We start from the raw sequence: 20,600 nt of genomic DNA, 5'->3' as shown, positions 1-20,600 counted from the left end.
GGAAAATCCCATGGACAGAGGAGCCTGGCTGTCTGCAGTCCAAGGGGGTCACAAACCAGTCAGACCCGACTTAGCAGCAGAGCACGCATGCACTTGGATGGACCTTGAGGGTATCATGTGAAGTGAACTAGATGGAAAAAGACAAATACTATATGATTTCACTCATAGGTGGAATATAAGAAACAAAAAACAAAAGAGATGGACAAGACCAAACCAAATGAAACAAACATGTAGATACAGAGATCAGAGTAAAGGTTATTAGACGGGAAGGATGGCAGTGGGGTGTGAGTAAAGGGTATCAAGTGTGTGGGGATGGATGGAAACTAAATTTTTGGTGGAGAGCACACAGTAAGTGTATACAGAAGTTGAAATATAATGTTTTACATGTGAAACTTATATAATGTTATAAACCAATGTTACCTTAATTTAAAGTAAATAAATAATTTTAAAAATTTTATAAAAAGAAAGGCCATTTAGGTAATTAAGAGCACCTGAGGGAGATCCCCTTGGAAAGGACAAGGTGGAGGTTGTTGCCCTTGAAACCATCTGCATGCTTAAAAGCAGAGCGCGCAGGCCCAAAACAGTAAGCAGGCTTACTGAGAGGAGCACGCGGTGGAGAGGTCTCTGAGGCCCCCAACGATTAAAGGACTTTGACCAGAGCAGAAATGAGTGGAAACAAGGAGAGCGGTAAGAGCATGGTGGTTGGGTTGAGAGCTACGGATGTGGACTGAGACGGGGCTTTACGGGGACCTCCCAGTGGGGTGTGGCCAATGATGGATTTTGGGGCTTATGGATTCCTGATAGTGAGTGCCAGGCTTTGAGGGTGTGTGTACCCTTCCAGCAAGCAGCCTCGGGAAGGGATGGTTAAGAGGGAAGTGGAGCCTGGGGTTTGCAGACTTGAATTTCAAGCCCCCCTTTCCCATCCTGCTGCTGCTAAGTCGCTTCAGTCATGTCCGACTCTGTGCGACCCTATAGACGGCAGCCCACCAGGCTCCCCCGTCTCTGGGATTCTCCAGGCAAGAACACTGGAGTGGGTTGCCATTTCCTTCTCCAATGCATGAAAGTGAAGACGCTCAGTTGTGTCCGACTCTTAGTGACCCCATGGACTGCAGCCTACCAGGCTCCTCCATCCATGGGATCTTCCAGGCAAGAGTACTTTCCCATCCTACTTGTTTTAATTAACCTCCTGCCTTTGAGCCTCCTGTTTTTAAGCCTCCTCCTTTAAGCCTTACCTGTAAAGTGAGCCTAATGGTGGTACCCTCATTTGTTATTTTTGTTACTCAGTTGTGTCCAAGTCTTTGTGACCCCATGGATTGTAGCACACCAGGCTTCTCTGTCCATGGAATTCTCCAGGCAGGAATACTGGAGTGGGTTGCCATGCTCTTCTCCAGAGGATCTTCCAGATCCAGGGATTGAACCCAGGTCTCCTGCATTGTAGGTAGATTTTTTACCCTCCTCATAGAGCCACTTTGAGGATTAAATCGGGCGGTGTATACAAAGAACCCAGACAATAGCCTGGCTCAAGGCAGTACCCAGTGTAAACTGTGGTTGATAATGTTGTGGTTTCAAAGGGCCTGTGACCCCCAAAAGCTTACACCATTCATACTCAGGCAGGGTATATTAGGGGACTGTGTTAAATTCAACAGGCTATGATAAATTATGTCCTTATTCACCCAATCTGCAAATTGTGGATAACTCTTACCTCCTAGCAGCCAGGATTAAGTGAAAATAAAGCTGCATGTGGTTGGGGCTTCTGGGCAGTCACTGAGCGCTCTCATTAGGTAAGTGGCCTGGGTTGAAAATGCTGGTCTAAGTTCATCTTATTTTGGTGCATGCGCTTTCTCTTTTTTTCCTTGACTAAGTTAGCTATGCTTGCATCTCTCAAGAACTGTCTCTTCATTTTCTTCTAGTGTAGTCTGCCAAAGTCTAGCCAGTGTGTGTGTGCCACGTGGGTGTATCTGTGTTCCAATAAAACTTTATTTACAGAAAGATGAACTGAGGGTACTTCCCTGGTTCAATGGTTAAGACATCACTCTTCCAATGCAGGGGTCATGGGTTCAATCCCTGGTTGGGGAATTAAGATCCCTGCATGCTAAACAGCCAAAGGGAAAAAAAAAAAGATGAAATGGGGTCCTAGTCTATAACTCTACTAAATTCTCTTGGGAAAAAAAAAGATGAAATGGGGTCCTAGTCTATAACTCTACTAAATTCTCTTGTAAAGCATCTGTTAATTCTTTTGTGTCTTCCAAGTAGATGTTAGTAATCTGTAGATAGTGTTAACTCAAATTTCCTATTTTTAACTCTAATTTCTTTCCTTGCCTGATATTTTTGGCTGAGACCTCTGGTGAAATGTTGGGTATTTTACAGTGACCATGGGCAACCTTATCTCTTGTTCAGGATTTCAAACCCTTTGGTTTCTCAGCTAAGTTGGAGGCTGGCTTTTTGCCTGAGAGATGTCTTATGTTAAAGAGGTGGCCATTCATTGTATTGTTTAAATCAAGAATGGGTGTCTAATTTTGTCAGATGTCTTTATAACATCTATAGATCAAGTGACTTTTATTCCCTTAGGATCTACTAATGAAAAGTTAATAGAAGTCATAGAATTGAACTTCCTTTCTCAATGTGACCCCACATGGTCGAAAGGTTATTTTATTATGCTGCTGGATTCTGTTTGCTAGGTGCTATTCAGTTTTAAGTATTGATAATCTAATCATTTGTCCATAGATTTGTCCATAGTTCTTCATATAAAATTCATCAAGTCTAAATATCATTGTTTATTTGATTATGAAATGCAGATTTTCCTTTTCTCTAGTTTAATAGCACTGGAATAATATACTCCTTTATATATATGATGAAATTTCCTTATGAGACCCACTGGGCCAGATATTCTTCAAGAGACCTAACTCTTTGATAATGTCTATGGAAACTGATTTGCTTAAGATTTTATTTCTTATCTGGGACTATGAATAATTAATTACATTTTTAAACTAGATTATCCATTTTTTCCAGACTTAATCATACCCATTAGAATAGTGCAAAATAGTCTCTAGTTCATCTTATTTCAGTGCATGTGCTTTCTCTTATTTTTCTTGACTAATTTAGCTATGCTTGTGTCTCAAGAACTGTCGCTTTGTTTTTTTCCACTATAAATTAATCATGCAAATATCCCTCTGCATAGTTGGGGCCTGTTCCCATAGTGGTCTTTACACTGGAAGGGCTCACATTGGAGATAAACTTATTTAGCTATTTATAATCTAATAGAGCCTTAAATTGGGCTTCCCAGATGACTCAGTGGTAAAGAAACTGCCTGTAATGCAGGAGACTTGGATTTGATCCCTGAGTTGGGAAGATTCCCTGGAGAAGGAAATGGTCACCCACTCCAGTATTCTTGCCTGGGCAATCCCATGGACAGAGGAATCTGATGGACTATAGTCCATGGAGTTGCTGGAGTCAGACACAGCTTAGTGACTGAACAGCAACAATAAAGCCTTAAATTAGCTATACCTGCATTTTAAAAACCTACTTAAATATAGCAAAATTCATAAGCGTACACCTTGAGCTTTGACATGTGGTTACAGCCATGTAACCATCACCCTATTAAGATATGTTAATATCATCTCCCCAGAAAGTTTCCTGCATCCCATTACAGTCAATTTCCCAACCTCCTCTCCAGGGAGCTGCTGTTCTGACTTCTGTCATTACTGGTTACTTTTAGTTGCCCTATAAGTAGAACTGTGCGGTATGGACCTTGTCTGGTTCCTTTCACTCAGTTGGCTTTAGCTTTTAAAGGTGAACCTACTTCCTCTGATTAGTAGTGTCTGTCCTCTTCCACCTGTCACTACTTGCTCTGATTAGCAGGTCCTCTGCAGTAAATCCAGCCCCTCTAGCGGGAGAAATTGGTACTGCCTGTCGAAGTGGAGATGTGTGATGGCTACAGGATTCCAGACTGGGAGTTATTTCCTTTCAGTATATTGACAATAGCATATCACTAACTTCAGGTTGCCGCTGTTGCTAATACCAGCTTTTGATCTGTGATTCCTTTTAAGATAACTTTTTTCTTGGCTGCTTTTGAAATGTTTCTTTGTCTTGTATTTTTTTGTTGCTTCACAAAGAAGCTACATATATATATATAAAATCATATAATTTATCCTAATTTGCATTTTTAACCTTCTTGATGCCATGCTTTGGTGCCTGGTTATTTGGCACTGATGAAACATCTTATTCAAGTGCTTCTCTTCTGCCCCATTTTCTCTTCCTTTGGGACCCCAAATGAGTATGTATATGTGTATGTATACTTTAGATTTTATATCTTTATGTTTCTTCTGTGTCTTCATGCCACATTCTAGAAAGTTTCTCCAGCCTCTCTTTCCAGGTCACTAACTTTCTCTTTAGTTGTATCTAATGCCATTAAGCCTTTTCCATTGAGGCTTTAAATTTTCAAAAATTGTATTTTAACAACAGGCGATCTAGAATCTCCTGTTTCCTTTAGATCTATCATTTTAACTTCTAATTTTTGTCAAGTTTCAGGCTTGGGTTTTATCTCCTTGAACAGAAAGGCAATGTTTTTACAGTTGACTCCTAGCACCTCAAATCTAGTTGGTCTTCGCTGTCTCTGCTGGTTTTAGCTCATGCTGCTGATTCATGTATCTAGATTTTCTGTGTGCTGGATGCTGTATTTGAAAAGTCATCCTCTTGAGAAACCTAAAACCTCAGGTATACTGCTCCCAAAGCGTTTCTTTTCTTCTGTCCAGGGACTTTGAGTCACCAGTACTTCAGGATGACAGTGCTGTTGGATGAAGTTAATCCAGCTTCAGAATTTGAGACTTCTAGGGCACATTATGTGATGTGAATGTGCACAGACCAGGCTGGAGTCTGCTAGCGCTGGTTTTCTGCCAGTTCACTCTCTTCCCAGGAGTTCTGGGCTACCATCAGAGGGCTGAAGTTTAAATCTTGGTTTTACTATGGGACACTAGAAGTTCCTTGCCTTCATGGAGTTTCAATTTTACTTCCATTTGAGGTAAGTGTTAGGATTCCCTGGTAGCTCAGCTGGTAAAGAATCTGCCTGCAATGTGGGAGACCTGGGTTCGATCCCTGGGTTGGGAAAAACCTCTGGAGAAGGGAACGGCTACCCACTCCAGTATTCTGGCCTGGAGAGTTCCATGGACTGCATAGACCATGGGGTTGCAGAGTCGGACACAACGAACGACTTTCTCACCTGGTATGAGTAACTGGTGCCCAGACAGGAGAGAGAATTCTTCCAACATCCTACAGTTGGTGAGTGGTAACAGAATCTAGACTTCTCAAGGCTGCTTTTACCTGAGTTTTCAGTGTTGCCACTTGTATTTAGGGATCTATACCCCCATACACCTTGCTTCCCATGCACATAAGGAAGACTTGACAATCTTTATCATTATGTACTAGTTATTATGTAGTAATCTTAATTAGTACATTGAAAAGGAAGAATCTCAACTAGGTTAGGGTACTGAGACACCAGGGAACGCTGGTGCATGGCGAGGGGAAGGAAGGCCAGATGGCAGATCGAACTAGAAGGGCTTGTAGGGTACTAGAGAAAGAGGCGGAAGTATCCTCGTATGAATGGTATACCCATGTACTGGCATCCCGAATGAACAGGAGACTAGCTTCCTAGTTCATTCCCCATATTCATTCCCCATTCTCGATTTTTACTGTTTAAGATCTGTCTTTCAGCTCTTATCAGAGGGCACCAGCTGGGCTGGTTCTGAGATTCTGCTTTTATAGAAGTCCCCTGTGTATGCTTTGGGAGGAAAATGGTTTAAAGGTGAGAAATACTGAAACTACGGGTGTACCCAAGACATGACAGTGTGTGTATCCCGACACCAGACAATTTAGGGCTGAGATTTAGGGACATTATGGCCTTTGTGGAACAATGTCAGTCACAGTAGACTTTTCTTATAGAAAAGACCAGTCTTGGTGGAGGTCTGACTTCTTGGTTTTCCCTCAGCCTTGCTGCATACTCACTACCTTATCAGAAAATACATTTGCCAGGAAAATGTACTTTTTGCAGTTACTTGCCTTTGCCCCTGCCTGAGAGCTCTAATTCCAGCCAGTCTCCCTCCTTCAGTGCCTGTTGGCCACACTGACCTCCAGTTTCTGCCCCAGGCTGATCCCTGTTTCCTGTGAGCCTGAGGTCCCCAACTGAGGGCTGGAAGGACGCTGAGGGCCACCCACGTTCCTGGAGGACAGTGTGACCTTCTCACCTCCAGAATTGAGACCCATTGCAATGGCCCTGTTACTTCTAGGGGATGGAGCTTGGGCCAGAGCAAAGCTTTTGCTTGTGAAACAAGTGTTAGTCCAGGAATAAGAAAAATGTGTTCAATTTCTATCTAAACATTATGTTTCTAATAGCGGTGAGAGAAGTTCTCTGTATTACTGATGAAAGGTTGGCTTCCTAAGTCAAGACTCGGTACCTGTTTGTCCCATGGCTTCATCCGACTGTTGCTCCATCTTCCATAGCTTACAGTCTCCGGTCATGGCTGATCTCTTCACTGAGTCAGCCGCATCCCTGGGGTTGTGCCTCTCCTGCTAGGTACCTGTATGCCAGGCGGTGTGCTAAGGACATGATGATGAAGGCTGACTGGGGCAGATACTGAGCAAGTAACAAAATTAAGTGTCATCACAGAGAAGCACAGGTTGTCATGGGAATATCACAAGCAGATTAAAGACAGTTTAGAGAGGTTGGGCAGAGTGTCCAGTATTTTGAAGTGCTGGTCCCACAAACTGTAAAAGAAGTAACAAGGTTTTGCATATGTTGGGGGATGTAATGTAGAAAAACTTAGAAGATGGCATTTGGTGGAAGGTGTGTAAGTCTAGATTCTTAGAAAAAGGGATCTCAGTGACTCAGGATATGAGGATTATTTTACAATGAATGAGAGGCAGTGGTCAGCCTCACATTTTCATACCTCCTGGCTTCTTAATATCTGATTTTTTTTTTTTATTCTTCGACGCTTTACAAAGGTGTACAAGGTCTTATCCAGCATTTGGACTTCTTTTCAGACAGAAGGTTGGGCTGAATAGTTAGAGGTTCAGAACGTATAGTCTGAGGAACTTTGTTAGAACTGCAATTACTCAGGCTCCACCCCCAAACCTCTGAAAGAAAGTCCAGTGATGAGGACTATCATCGCATCCTTATAAACCCTCTAAGTGATTCTGGTGGACTTTAAAACTCGAACCACGTATCTTGCCCATGGTTTCTGGTGATGGATGTCCAAGGCAGCTGTCACTGTGAGCAGGTCGAAGGTGTTTACAGGAGGGATACAGAGTAGGAGGATGAAAGAACTGAGTTCTGAGCATCTGGCATGACCGACGTGGGGGGAAAATGGAAAAATAAAAGGAATGATGTTCTAGAACAAGCCTTGGCAAATTTTTTCTGTAACAGGCCAGATAGTAGCTATATTAGGCCTTATGAGCCATACGGTCTGTGTTACAACCATTCAGCTCTGCTGTTGTACAAAGGCAGATATAGATAACACATGAACAAGTGACCATGACTGTGCTCCAATAAAACTTTATTTACAAAGACAAATGGAAGGCTGGTTTGGTCCCTGGGCAGTAGTTTACTTTCCCCTAGTCTAGCAGAATGACTTAAGGTTTTGGTTTGTTGTTTTTATTTTTGGTTTTTGTGTTTAGCAGCAGAATCCCTTTTCTTCCTTAGAACTGTATAAAGCAGGAGTCACTCTGATTGAAGAATCCACAGCCTACCTCTTCAATTTCTCCTTTTTCTTGAAGTGGACCCTAAGGTTCTTCCTAAGAACACATATTAGTGACACTTAAGTCCAGTGCTCCAACGTCTGAGCTTGGGCCACTTCGGCATTGCCCTTGAGTGAGCAGATAGCCCTTCCTCAGCCAGTTTGGGCCTGTAAGAGGTGTGGCGGTAGAAGGAACTGGGGGCCAGCCTGAGATCATGCCTGGGCCTGAGGTTCAGGAAGTCTCCTTTGCTGCAGTGTGTGGTTTCTCCCTGCAGGTTCCAGGCAGCCTGCTGAGGCCAGTGGGAATACCCAGACTACAAGTGGCCCATCAGACACCCCCCACACGCCCTGTGTCCAGATGAGGCACCAGGCCCTCAGATACCGCAGCATCCACACCCAGCTGATGGAGATGGTGCTGACCTTGCAACAGACTGTGGAGGATCACATCGTGCGGCTGACGTCCAGACCTCAGCAGCAGGACCTGGCGCTGGAGGACCAGTGGCACAGTCAGGCCATCAGGGAGCAGGAGGCGCTCCTGGGTCGCTTATTGTTCCAGATCGTCAGCTTCCTGCCGGCTGGGGCCCCAGGCGACCAGAGCGTCCAACCGCCTTGCATGTCCACGGACTCCAGGGGTGATGTCGGTGGTGGGCAGCCGGTCCAAGCAAACAGGCAGACTGGCCAGATGTTCTACCAAGAGAGCGATTTTGAAAATACAGTTATCAGCTATGACCTGTCCAACCGTGGGATTGATATCTCTGCCTTATACCACTTGAGCTTCCGGGACTATGACACCTACCAAGGAAACAAATACCACAAGGACAAGAACACCTTGGTGAGGATGGGGGACAGGCTCGAGGGCCCCCATCACAGGGATTTACTGAGTCCTGTGCCAAGAACTGTGCGTCCTCATTGATTCTTCCCAGCCCCATGGAGTAGGTGCTATTGTCCCCTGTAGGTGAGGGGGTGGGCACAGGAAAGTTGACAAGCTGGGTCTGGTTTCCCCTCCTGTCCTAGCTCTTATCTACGTGCAGTCACTGTGGTCACTGTGGTAAGTGAACCTACCCTTGTGGAACTCAAGTCTAGTAACAGATCTCAGCCATTGGGGAAACAGATGTGAATAACGTTCCCAAGAGCACCAAGGGGCTGCCTGCTTTGGGAACCAGCAGGGAAGATGGTTTAAAGGTTGAGTCCGTCAGTCAGGTGATGGGGGTAAGGGAAGGGTCCTCCAGGAAGGAGGAACAGCATGGATGGAAGCTTCAGGGTGAGAAGAGCTTGGAGTGATTGGGAAAGGAGGCCTGAGTGGCTTGAGCAGAGACGGTGAGCGCTCTAACAGAGGTGTGGATGGGATCGGGCCATTGTAAGATGTTGGGATGTTATCCCAATGGTGATGGGATCAAGAAAAGGCTTCCAGCAAGGGAGGGTCCCAACAGTTTTCCAGCCAGGGGGCAGGGGACCATAGTAGCCTCCCCTTTCCTTCTGTTCCCACCCAAGCGATGTGTGGCCAATGGCCATCTGCTTTTCTGGGGCCCAAATGAGTCGGGTATCCTGATCGGCCTCTGAGGGGCTGTGCCCCTTCCAGGAACTTGAAGGGGCCCTTCCATGGATGTGGAGATGGCAGAGGTGATAGTGGCAGGGACTGGTTAAGGAGCCAGGCTCTGGGGCCAGATGCTGCTCATCACCAAGGTCATGTGGCTAGTGTAGTTTGTTCAACCTTTCTGAGCTTTACTCTCTTTCAGCGGGAGAGCAGAGGATTTTCTCAGGAGTTGTGAGAATTAAGGCAATTGACATGCACCACTTGGTCTAATGTCTAGAATATAGGCGCTCAGTGAATGATGGCTGGTACATAATATAACTATTACTACTTATGTTGTGGGTTGGCCAAAAAGTTCATTCAGTTTTGAATAAAAATAAGACACTTTTCATTTTCACTGAGAACTTTATTGGAACAAGGTACTCACTAACTGAATGGACTTTCTGGCCAACCCAATATATGGCTCTAAAGAGGGAAGTTTGCAAGCTGTTAAGATTTGGGAGAATTTGTGGAATATTTTCTGATATTAAGGTTGTCAAACACGGATTTCATTGCCTCATGGAGCAGGGAGACCTCCATTTGGGTTCATCCAGATGAGTAATTATGACCTGTTTAAAGGGGTCCACGGTGGACAGGGGAGGAGGACTGACCTTAGATTCCATCTATCTCCAGGGCTACATCAACCTTGGTACCAGTGAGAACAAGCTCTGTACTGATCTTCTGGCTGAGAGGGTAAGCCACGTTCCAGCCTGTGCTGCGACCCACCTTCAGGCCCAGGTCCCCCAAGAATGGGTCTCTTAGCACGTGGTAGACACAGGAATAAGACTTAGAAGTTTGAGGAAGGGAGTAGGGAAATAGCTTCTAGAATAGCACCTCTAACCTGCTGACTGGCCTCGCTGTGTTGGGAAGTTTTCTCTGGATGGGTGTGTGGTGGGTAAGCTGCCAAGGGAGCGTCTAGATCAAATGTAGGGTTGGGGAGGTTGTCAGACACTTCCTGGGGGAGATCTAGTTGTATAATCTTTGACACGAAGACTGAAGCCTCCATTCATCAGGGAGCATGTAGCATATATGCCCATTTCCCTCTGGGAGGCCCTGTGTTGTAGGGGAAATGCCCATGGGCATCCTAGGAGTAGGATGAAGCCTCTTGGGCATCCCTGGTCTGGCCATGCTCACACTCTATTTGTCCACAGTTGAGTCAGAGTGACATGACCTACGTTGATGAAGATCTACTGCAGTACACTGATTGGAGAGGGCAACCATTGTAAGTAGCCCCTGGACCTGGGGTCTTCTGGTCTACAGGCACCTGTCCGCATCCAGGGAAAGACTTCCAGGTTCTCTGCTGGGTGCCTCCCTATTGTGGGGGTAATGACTTCTAGAAAATGCCTAGTGTAGACTATCGGAGCAGGCAAGCTGGTGTAGTACAAACAGCACCGCTCTGTCATTCAGGAGACCTGAGTTTTTGTCCGTACTCTTCACGTCTGTGTCTCCTGGGGGGTTGACAGCCTCGGTCCCCTGTTCACCCTGTAAGGACCCTGAGGTTGCATGCTCTGCTCTTGTGAAAAGACTGAAGTCTAGGCTGTGGGGAAAGCCCAGGGCCGATCCTGGAACGAACGGTCTGTCTGGGTCTGTCCACAGCCTGCGGAAAGAAGTGGCCCGGTTCCTGACCTTCTACTGTAAGACACCTAAGCCCCTTGACCCAGAAAATGTGAGTTTCTTCCCAGCCTTCCTGACACCCTGGTGGAGGACCATATTCTTGGGGACCTCTGCATTTCCAGAAGAGCCTCTCAGAGTCGGGGCAGGGTGGAGGCCAGTGGGTCCTTGCTGAGGAGACTCCCCGTGGGGAGGGAGACGGGGGACCGATCTCTTTTACGAGGATTGGTTTTCAACTTCTGCCTTCTGTGTATCTTCTCCAGGTGGTCATTCTAAATGGCTGCTCCGCTGTCTTCTCTGCTCTGGCCATGGTTCTGTGTGATCCAGGTGGTAAGTCAGTGGGCTCTGCGCTCCCTCAGGGACACAGCCCCACGTGGGCAGGTGCGCATGGGCCCTGGGTCCTGAGGGAGAAGAGGGTCTTGACTGAAGACCTTTCCCCTGAAGTGCTGGGGTGCCTCCTGCACCGATTAGAGCATCTTCCTACTTTTTCTGCAGGAGTGAGGGATTTGAATTCCCATTTAATATGGGCATGTTACAGGCCTCCAGTCTGCCCCAGGAATGGTGACATCTGGAGCCAACTCTGTCTAGTATTAGTTGGACTTTTGGTCTCAACCCCAATAAAAAGAGCCCTAGTCAACTGGCTTAGGCAATACAGATGTTCTATCTCTTCGACACACAGCAAGCTGTGTGTCTCTGGAGATTCCCAGGTGGCGCTAGTGGTAAAGAACCTGCCTGCCAATGCAGGAGACTTCAGAGACTCGGGTTCAATCCCTGGGTTGGGAGAGATCCCCTGGAGGAGGGCATGGTAACCCACTCCAGTATTCTTCCTGGAGGGTCCCATGGACAGAGGAGTCTGGTGGGCTATAGTCCATAGGGTCACAAAGAGTTGGACATGACTGAAGCAACTTCAACAAACAAACAAAAACACCGAAATAAAACTAGGTTCTAGATCAAGTAAAGCTTGAGAGATCTGTTCTTGGTCTCCTTAACGATGCCTCTGAACAATGTGAAATAAGAATCTCAGATTTCTTGATGAGCCTACTGTATGGGGCACTTGTTACCAAGATGACCAGTTTCACTGGAAGGAGTGGGTCCTTGATTAGCTCATCAAGGAGGCCAAATAGATGGAAAGAAAATAACACATGAAGTCACCAAGCCTGGGAGACCTGAGCCACGTAGAGAGATGAGAGCCCTCTCTGTGTGAGCCCTCTCTGCCTCCAGTGTTGGCCTGGAGCTGACAAGACTTGCTGATGATTCATGCTCTACCTGTTGCAAGCCTAGCTTGAGTCCCTGGATTCCAAGTAACTTGCAGCAGTATTCTCCCCTTTTCTCTTCTAGTGTACCCACAAAGAAGAAACTTAAGGGTTTTGTTTTCCTAAGTAACATTAAGAGTGGATTGTATATAGAGCACTGGCTTATCATAGCTCAGATGGTAAGAAATCTGGCTGCAATGCAAGAGATCTGGGTTCAATCCCTGGGTCAGGAAGATCCCCTGGAGAAGGAAATGGCAACCCACTCCAGTCTTCTTGTATGGAGAATTCCATGGACAGAGGAGCCTGGCTGGCTACAGTCCATGGGGTTGCAGAGTTGGACACGACTGATCGACTAACACTTACACTTATATATACAGAGCCTGTGCTGCAAAGCACTCACCCCCACGTAGGAGGGATTACACAGGAACCTTCTCTGAGGGGTGTGTTGCTGCTGATCTAGGGGACTTCACTGGGAGACCCTGAACTAACAGCACTGTCTCTCTGCTTCCAGAGGCCTTTCTAGTCCCCACCCCCTCCTATGGGGGCTTCGCCTTTAGTACCCACCTGTATGCGAAAGTCAAGCTGGTTCCTGTCCACCTGGAGAGTCAGGTCAGTGTGGGCCTCCTTCCCCTGTTCAACCGACCCAGGCAAGGGAATGGTCTAGGCATTGCCGAGGTGGAGGTTGGTCTTGCTTTTCTCCCGTATAAGTTATGGGAGAAGGATGGAGAAATTGGGCCAAAAGGGCACGTGGGACTAGTCCCCAGGTATGAAGGGAAAGGATTGTTCAGGGTTTCTAGGAATGAGGAATCCAGGCCTGGAAGCTTCCAGATATGTGGTTCTCAGGCTGGATCTGTTTTCCAGGTCACTGAGGCAAATGGCTACCCCTTCCAGCTCACTGTGGATAAGCTGGAGCACGCCCTGCTCAGGGCTAAGATTGAGGTGAGGTGGGAACCGGGTCTTCAGAGTGGGCACTGCTGCTCTGGAAAGGGGCTGAATATGGAGACAGTGGGATAACTTGTTCACCAAGACAGTGTGGGTGCCTTCTTCAAAAGAGGCAGTGTCCCAGGGCACATCTCCCGAGGAGCCCTGAGCCTGGCTGTGGGCCCCCAGAGCTCCCTCCTGTTCCCCTCTGTGGGCTCCATGATAGCTGCTCCTCCAATTGCCCACTGAGGCCTTGATGAGGGGTCCGATCCTACTCGGTGCCCTGGCCTTGACCTTCAGCAGAACTTGATGTGGAGGTGAAGGATTTGTGTTCACTTGGTTATGCTTGGTTCTTTTCAGGGGAAAAAGGTCAGAGGTCTTGTGCTAATCAACCCTCAGAATCCTCTGGGAGATGTCTACTCCCAAGACTCCATGATGGAATATCTGGAATTTGCCAAGAAGTATGACTCCCACCCCCTTGAGATGAAGTCCGTAAGAAGGGTTCCCATCACTCACAGTCAAGGAGTCAGAACCAGAAATAATATACCCTGTGTTCTCACTGTGTAGTATACTTTGTGCAGTCATGGACAACTAACTGAAATGGACGTGAAGGAAAAGGCACCCACGTGCTCACTGCTTCAGTCTTTGCCACTTCCCTTCTCGCCTTTGCCTGTGTGCACATATCCACGTAACAGTCATGAACCCTGTTACTTCCCACCCCTCGTAGCATAAGCTCTTCCTGCATCCATTTCCCAAACTCCTTGGCTTGAGGTGCCGAGGAAGGTGAGTCCCTCTAGAATTTTCCTGTCCCTGTTTCTAAGAACATGTTAACATCAGTTATTAATATCTCTGAAGTCTGGAAATAGCCTTCTTAGGGTAGATGATCTTCCACGGTCTAGAAGAAATGTGTATTTGAACTTCATAACGAATCCAGACCACTTAACGGCGGCACATGGGGACCAGAGAAACAGTGCTGGGGGTGCTCCCCATGCTGGCTCTAGCACGGACTAGGGAGGGATTAGCTTTCTAGCTCAGAAACCAGTTTCTTCCTGTGAGATAGAGGTAACAGTACAGCTTCAGAGCACTGCTGGGAGAATAAAGGAGACGAGGCAGGTGTGCACTTAGCCCACTTCATATCCCTGTTTGAACCAGACCCTAGGTGGGAGCTCTTTTTTAAAAAATGTTTTTGATTGTTTTATTAATTGTACTGGGTCTTAGTCGTAGCACACAGGATCTAGTTTTCTGACCAGGGATTGAATCTGAGCCCCTTGCATTGGGAACATGGAGTCTTAGCCACTGAACTACTGGGAAGTCCTGGGAGTGCAGGACCACACCAGAGGAGATGTCTCTGGGACTCCCAGCCCCTACCACTAGTCTCTACTTGATGGTTGAAGCGTGGGGCCAGATATTCTCATGCATGTCTCTCAGGTCCTGTTCCTTTCTAGTACCCCAAAGTCAGGACAGAAGGTCCCTCTGGTGAAGGAGAGACCCCCTTCTACCTTACCACACCTCTTGGAAAGTTTGAATGGGCTTCTGGGGCCTTAGGAGTGTCTGATCTGTGTTCAAAAAAACCTAACAAATAAAGTGTGAGTTATGATTAGAGACAGCCTAGATAATCGTTCTCTTTCACCCAACCTGCAGGTACAACCTCCACGTGATTGTAGATGAGATGTACATGCTGTCTGTGTTTGATGAAGCCATCACATTCCACAGTGTTCTGAGCATGAAGAGGTGAGTTGGTCTCGGCGGGAGTTGGGAACGAGAACCTTGAAGCCGCTGCTTTTGCAGGGTGAGTCCATGGGCAGTGCACTCCTTTGGCTATGAGCGAAGGACTGAGCCTAGAGCCTCCAGGAGTGTGAGAGTGAGCAAAGCATCATCTGTCCTCCAAAACGCCTTCTCTAAATGCCACTTTGTACACGAGATAGTTTAAGAAGAGGGTAGAATGAGCGTGGTCAAGTCAAGATGAAGCCCTACAGAAGGTCAGGGCTTCTTGATAAGTAGTGCACAGGGAAAGAAGAGAAATAGAGGAGAACTTTCTTAAGGGTTGGTATTTGGCCCTAGGACAGGATCCAGCAGGCAAAGCAAGAGAAGAGCATGCCTGGTGGAAGGAACAGTTTCACCAAAGGTGGGGCAGAAAGAAATAGGTGAACACATTTTAGAAATGTTTGGAAAGTCTAGAAATGGTGGCCCACTTGTATGAGGAGCCAACTGCCAAGAAGGTGGCTTTGGACTCGCTGTAGGAAGACCCCGAGCCAGGCTGAGAGTCCTTGAGTACCTTCAGGGGGCACTTGAGAGGTCTCCCATCTGGTTCCGCAAGGATACCTTTTGTTGACTTCCTGGCTTAACTGGGGTAACTGTGTCTTGAACTTTGGGTCCCTAGGCCCTTCTGTCTAGGAAGGCCCTCAAGGCCACTTTCATCTTCCCTTCATAGACTGCATGCCATCATCCTTCAAGTATTTCTCCATCATCTTGACTCTTTCCTTTCTAGTTTGCCTGATCCCAACAAGACCCACGTGATCTGGGGCGCCAGTAAGGTGAGCCCCAGCCATCTGTCCTTGGGTGGGAAAGAAAGTGGAGCCAGGAGAAGAAGGCAGACCAACCAGGTATTCCCTTCCCTTCTTCTCTTCCTCTAGGATTTCTGCATCTCTGGCTTCCGCTTTGGCGCTCTGTATACCCACAACAGGGAGGTGGCCTCTGCCATGAGCTGCTTTGGCTACCTCCATAGCATCTCTGGCATCGCCCAGTACAAGCTGCGTCAGCTGCTTCAGGACAGAGGTACTGAGCCCCATCCCAGGCTGGACCTCATGGCCACCGGGAATTTCTGGGTCTGCATGGGCCTCTGACATGCCTTCAGTACACTGAGACCCTGTTCACTGTCTCGGGTTTAACAGTGGCAGGATGGGATGTTTATAGGAGGGCAGATGCAGCCGGGTATAGAAAGAAGACAGAGGTGCTGGTCTAAAACATTGACCATCTGAAAGCTTGTGCTCTGCCTGCAAAAGGGATAGTCAATTGTACTCTAGGACTTGAAGGTGGGAACTTCAGAGATTGGTCTTTACATGAAGGCCAATTTTTCCTCCCATTCAGGTGGCACAGTTGGTGAAGAATTCACCTGCCAATGAAGGAGATGCAGGTTGGATTCTGTGTCTGGAAGGTCCCCTGGAGGAAGAAATAGCAACCCACTCCTGTATTCTTGCCTGGAAAATTCCATGGACAGAGGAGCATGGCGGGCTACAGTCCATGGGGTCGCAAAGAGTTGGATATGACTGAGCACTGAGCGCAAACCTGGCTTATTTCAGGCAAAGATTACCAAAGAACAGCCTGACTCTTCAAATGTGATTTAACTTCATCTTCCAGGGTGGCCAAAGGAGAGGCCGTTTGGGCAGGCTGGTGCTGCTATATCTATGGCACCTGAATTTACCTTCCCTCTTAGATCTTAAGTGAATGCTGGCTTCAGAGAGAATTTCCCACCTTTAATGCCATGGTTCAAACTTAGATAAGAGCTCCTTTTAAAAAATTCCCTGTCATTGAGCAGATGTCAGGCCCAAGGATTTAAATTGAGAGCAGGGATACATGAAACAAAGTTATCAGATAATCTGATTTAGAAAACAATCTGCTTTCAGCTTTGGGTGGAGAAACTGGTAGACAGGAGAAATCCAACTGGATGCCTCCCTGCAAGGTGCCAGGCCCTTTGATATTTGGTGGAAACCAGATTCCCAGCTTCTTGAACACTGGTTCTCAATCTTGAATGCACGTGGGAATTACCTCATGAAGTTGCTCAGTCGTGTCCGACTCTTTGCGACTCCATGGACTGCAGCCCACCAGGCTCCTCCATCCATGGGATTTTCTAGGCAAGAATACTAGAGTGGGTTGCCATTTCCTTCTCCAGGGGATCTTCCCGACCTGGGGATCGAACCCAGGTCTCCCGCATTGTGGGCAGATGCTTTACCATCTGAGCCACCAGGGAGTCCCTCCTGGAGAGTTTAAATACCGATTTGTAGGGAATTAGGGAATTTAGTCATTCAGTCGTGTCTGACTTTTTGCAACCCCATGGATTGTAGCCTGCTAGGCTCCTCTGTCCATGGAATTTTTCAGGCAAGGATACTGGAGTGGGTTGCCCTTTCCTTCTCCAGGGGATCTTCCCAATCCAGGGATCGAACCCGGGTCTCCCGCATTGCAGGCGGATGCTTTACCACCTGAGCTATTAGGGAAGCCCAATGTGTAGCTGAATCCACAAAGATTTTGAGTTAGCTGTCTGAGGATATAAGCTGGCCCATTAGGCCTTTTAAAAGCTCCCCAGGTGGTTCTAAAGTGCTGCCAGTGATGAGAATGGTTGTGCTAGGGTCATCCCCAAGCACACTGAGGTTCTTCACAGTCCATTTGTTAGGGTCTAAAGCAGAAGGTGAGGGAACTATGAGTAGCAGCTACTTGGCCGGTTGACAACAGCAGCATCAACCCCATTTAGGGGACACCTCAACTTCTTGCTTCAAGGGTGTAAATTCAAACATAACCTTACTACACAACTATTGAGAAGCCCAGCATCCCCACCTCACACAATGGAAGTGGTGTCGTGGTGGTGGTGTTTAGTTGCTAATCGTGTCTGACTCTTTGTGACCCCATGGACTGTAGCCCTGGGATCCTCTGCCCATAGGATTCTCCAGGCAAGAATACTGGAGTGGGTAGCAATTCCCTTCTCCAGGGCATCTTCTCTACCCAGGAAACAAATCCACACCTCCTGCATTGGCAGGTGGGTTCTTTACCACTGAGCCACCAGGAAAGCCTACGTGTTAGGTATGATCAGTTCAAATACGAGTTGGACAGAATCAGCAGGCATGAAGCCCAGGGAGGAAGCATTTGGTCAGGAGCCCTCTGGCAGATCTCAGCCCTGAAGTATGTAACAGCTCTCTTCCTCCATCCACTCAGAATGGATTGACAATATATACCTGCCCAGTTATCACTTCCGGCTGCAGGAGGCTCACAGGTATGTCACTCGCAAGCTAAAGGCATCGAAGGTCCCTTTTCTCAATCGTGGCTCCGGCCTCTATGTCTGGATCAACTTGAAACAGGTGAGCTCTGGGAGTGAAGATGGATGTTAAAGGGCATATCTGCCAGCTGGGTCTTGAGCTCAGGTCTGTCCGTCTCTCCTCCCCAGTACCTGGACCCGTGCACGTTTGAGGAAGAGCTGCTCCTCCATCACCGCTTCCTGGACCACAAGCTGATCTTGTCCCCGGGCAAGACCTTCATGTGTAAGGAGCCTGGCTGGTTCCGCCTCGTCTTTGCAGCCAGGCCCCACCTGCTGAGAAACGGTGAGTGGAGCTGACCCGCCAGTCCTAGCATCTTTCACAGATGCCCCCGCCACTCCTCTGTAACCCAGGAGTGGAGTCGCCCCTTATCACCTTTTGCAGCCTACATAGCTCCAGTCCTTCTAGGCCCTCTGTTAGCACTTTCATACCTCTAAGTGAAAGTGAAAGTCGCTCAGTCATGTCCGACTCTCTGCGACCCCATGCGCTGTAGTCCATGGAATTCTCCAGGCCAGAATACTGGGGTGGGTAGCCTTTCCGTTCTCCAGGGGATCTTCCCAACCCAGGGATTGAACCCAGGTCTCCCACATTGCAAGCAGATTATTTACCAGCTGAGCCACAAGGGAAGCCCATATCTTTCAGCTCCTTTGCAAACGAGGAAATGTTAGGCACTTGAAGTATATTATACTTTTGTTATGTCAGGTCTGTGTCTGTCATTGATGAGGCACTGGGACTGTAAGCTATCCAGAAATGGAGCTCTGCCCATGCAGAACTTGCCAGCTACTAGGTGAGGTAGGTAGCGCGGGATCTAGAAGTCCCTGTATGCTATACTGTGGGGTTGTGATTCTCCCCTGAAGATTACAGAAACATGACAATCGTTTTATCTATTGCATCTCAACACATGCAGGTCACTGTTCTACCTGCGGGGCACATAGCAATGAATATTTATGTTACATATCTTTTGGGCTAATGTGGAAAATAGACCGAGGGAAGGGCCACTAGAGGCAGACAGAAAATAATGAGGCCAAGGCTATAAGCTGTTGCTGCTGCTGCTAAGTTGCTTCAGTGGTGTCTGACTCTGTGTGACCCCATAGACGGCAGCCCACCAGGCTCCCCTGCCCCTGGGATTCTCCAGGCAAGAAGACTGGAGTGGGTTGCCATTTCCTTCTCCAGTGCATGAAAGTGAAAAGTGAAAGGGAAGTCGCTCAGTTGTGTCCCACTCTCAGTGACCCCGTGGACCGCAGCCTATCAGGCTCCTCTGTCCATGGGATTTTCCAGGCGAGAGTACTGGAGTGGGGTGCCATTGCCTTCTCCAGGCTATAAGCTAGGTGACAGGATTTGATCTTGAGTCACAAAGGTAATCTAGCAGGCAGGGGCTGGGACAGTGAAGCCAAAAGAGCCATGGGGGATGTGGCAGGAAGACTTGGAAATCTATCCCCCAAAAGGGAAGGCTCAAGTTCAGCATCCCTGAACCAGAGGTTCTGCGGTGGTCTACCAGGACCTGCATGGATCTGGGGCCCATGTGCACTCCCGCTAAGTATTCCTCTGTCTTCGTTTGGACCCTCTAGCCATGCGTCGGTTCCAGCAGGTGCTAGTGGAGCAGGCGCAGGAGCGTACAGTGAAGCAACTGGAGGATGCAATGAAGGAGGAAGTGTTTACCCCCAGCCAGAGGCTCCAGCCAGTCCCGCTCTCAGGAAGTCCTGATGTCAGCCTTGGATCTGGAAGGCTGGGCGCTCGCCTGGAGCCGTGACCAAACAGTGGGCTCCTCCAGGCATGAGTGCGTTTGACCCCACCATCAGCCCCCTTACGCGTCTGTCATTTTGGAAGCTTTACATCTTCTTAGTCTCTACGAGCCATTGCGTGTGTGCAGAATGTTTTTATGGGAATTCTGGTGGGAAAGCCTAGAGGAGGAATAAAGAGAGCTCTCTGGGTCCCTGTTTAGGTGGGTTAACTTTTATATTCTGTATCTAATAAATTCCATATTCTTTAAATTGCAGGCCTGTTTTATTTCACATTCTTCATGTGACCTTTTGGGAGCTAGATGATTTTTAAACTTAATTTTTAATTAAATTTAAATTAAATATTAAAGCAGGTAAAGCAGGTTATATGTGAAGAATACTTTCTAGGGCAGGCCAGAAAGGAAGGGAAATCATGATCCCCAATTGGCAGAGCATTTTCTAGGTATTGGATGCAGTGTCCCATAGGATCCTTACACGATCACACTCACCTTACACACGTGTGGCTACGTGGTAGAGTGAGAGTATAGTTTCAAATGTTTCTGCTTCCAAATATGAGTTCTCTCCATTTTTGCCTTTTTTAAAGGCTTTTAAAATGAGTCTCTGGTGATCAGCCTGAATGAAGTCTTCCGTTTTCATCTCTTCAACTGTTCAAATCATACCTCCTGAGCATTTCTCTGCAAAACCTTTGCACATCTGAGCTTTGGTCTGAGCATCGAAGCGGTGAAATGGGCAGAGCGGGGACTACCACCATTTTATAGATG

General features: G+C 47.4%; 1 protein-coding gene across 1 annotated transcript; it reads left to right on the top strand.

Moving 5' to 3' along the window:
- Positions 1-593: 593 nt before the first annotated feature.
- Positions 594-20,058, top strand: LOC102277914 (probable inactive 1-aminocyclopropane-1-carboxylate synthase-like protein 2). Its single transcript, XM_070383149.1, has 15 exons — positions 594-687; positions 8,000-8,556; positions 9,928-9,987; positions 10,446-10,516; positions 10,891-10,960; positions 11,169-11,235; positions 12,670-12,767; positions 13,020-13,097; positions 13,440-13,540; positions 14,721-14,810; positions 15,568-15,613; positions 15,713-15,854; positions 18,003-18,145; positions 18,232-18,385; positions 19,669-20,058. Exons 1-15 carry the CDS (start codon positions 666-668, stop codon positions 19,848-19,850), a joined length of 1,881 nt encoding a protein of 626 aa, XP_070239250.1. The 5' UTR covers positions 594-665; the 3' UTR covers positions 19,851-20,058.
- The last annotated feature ends 542 nt before the right edge of the window (positions 20,059-20,600 follow it).

This window comes from Bos mutus, chromosome 15 (assembly GCF_027580195.1).
Source record: "Bos mutus isolate GX-2022 chromosome 15, NWIPB_WYAK_1.1, whole genome shotgun sequence".
NCBI lineage: Eukaryota > Metazoa > Chordata > Mammalia > Artiodactyla > Bovidae > Bos > Bos mutus.
The sequence above is the reverse complement of the archived record's forward strand: the minus strand, read 5'-3'. Positions and strand labels throughout refer to the sequence as shown.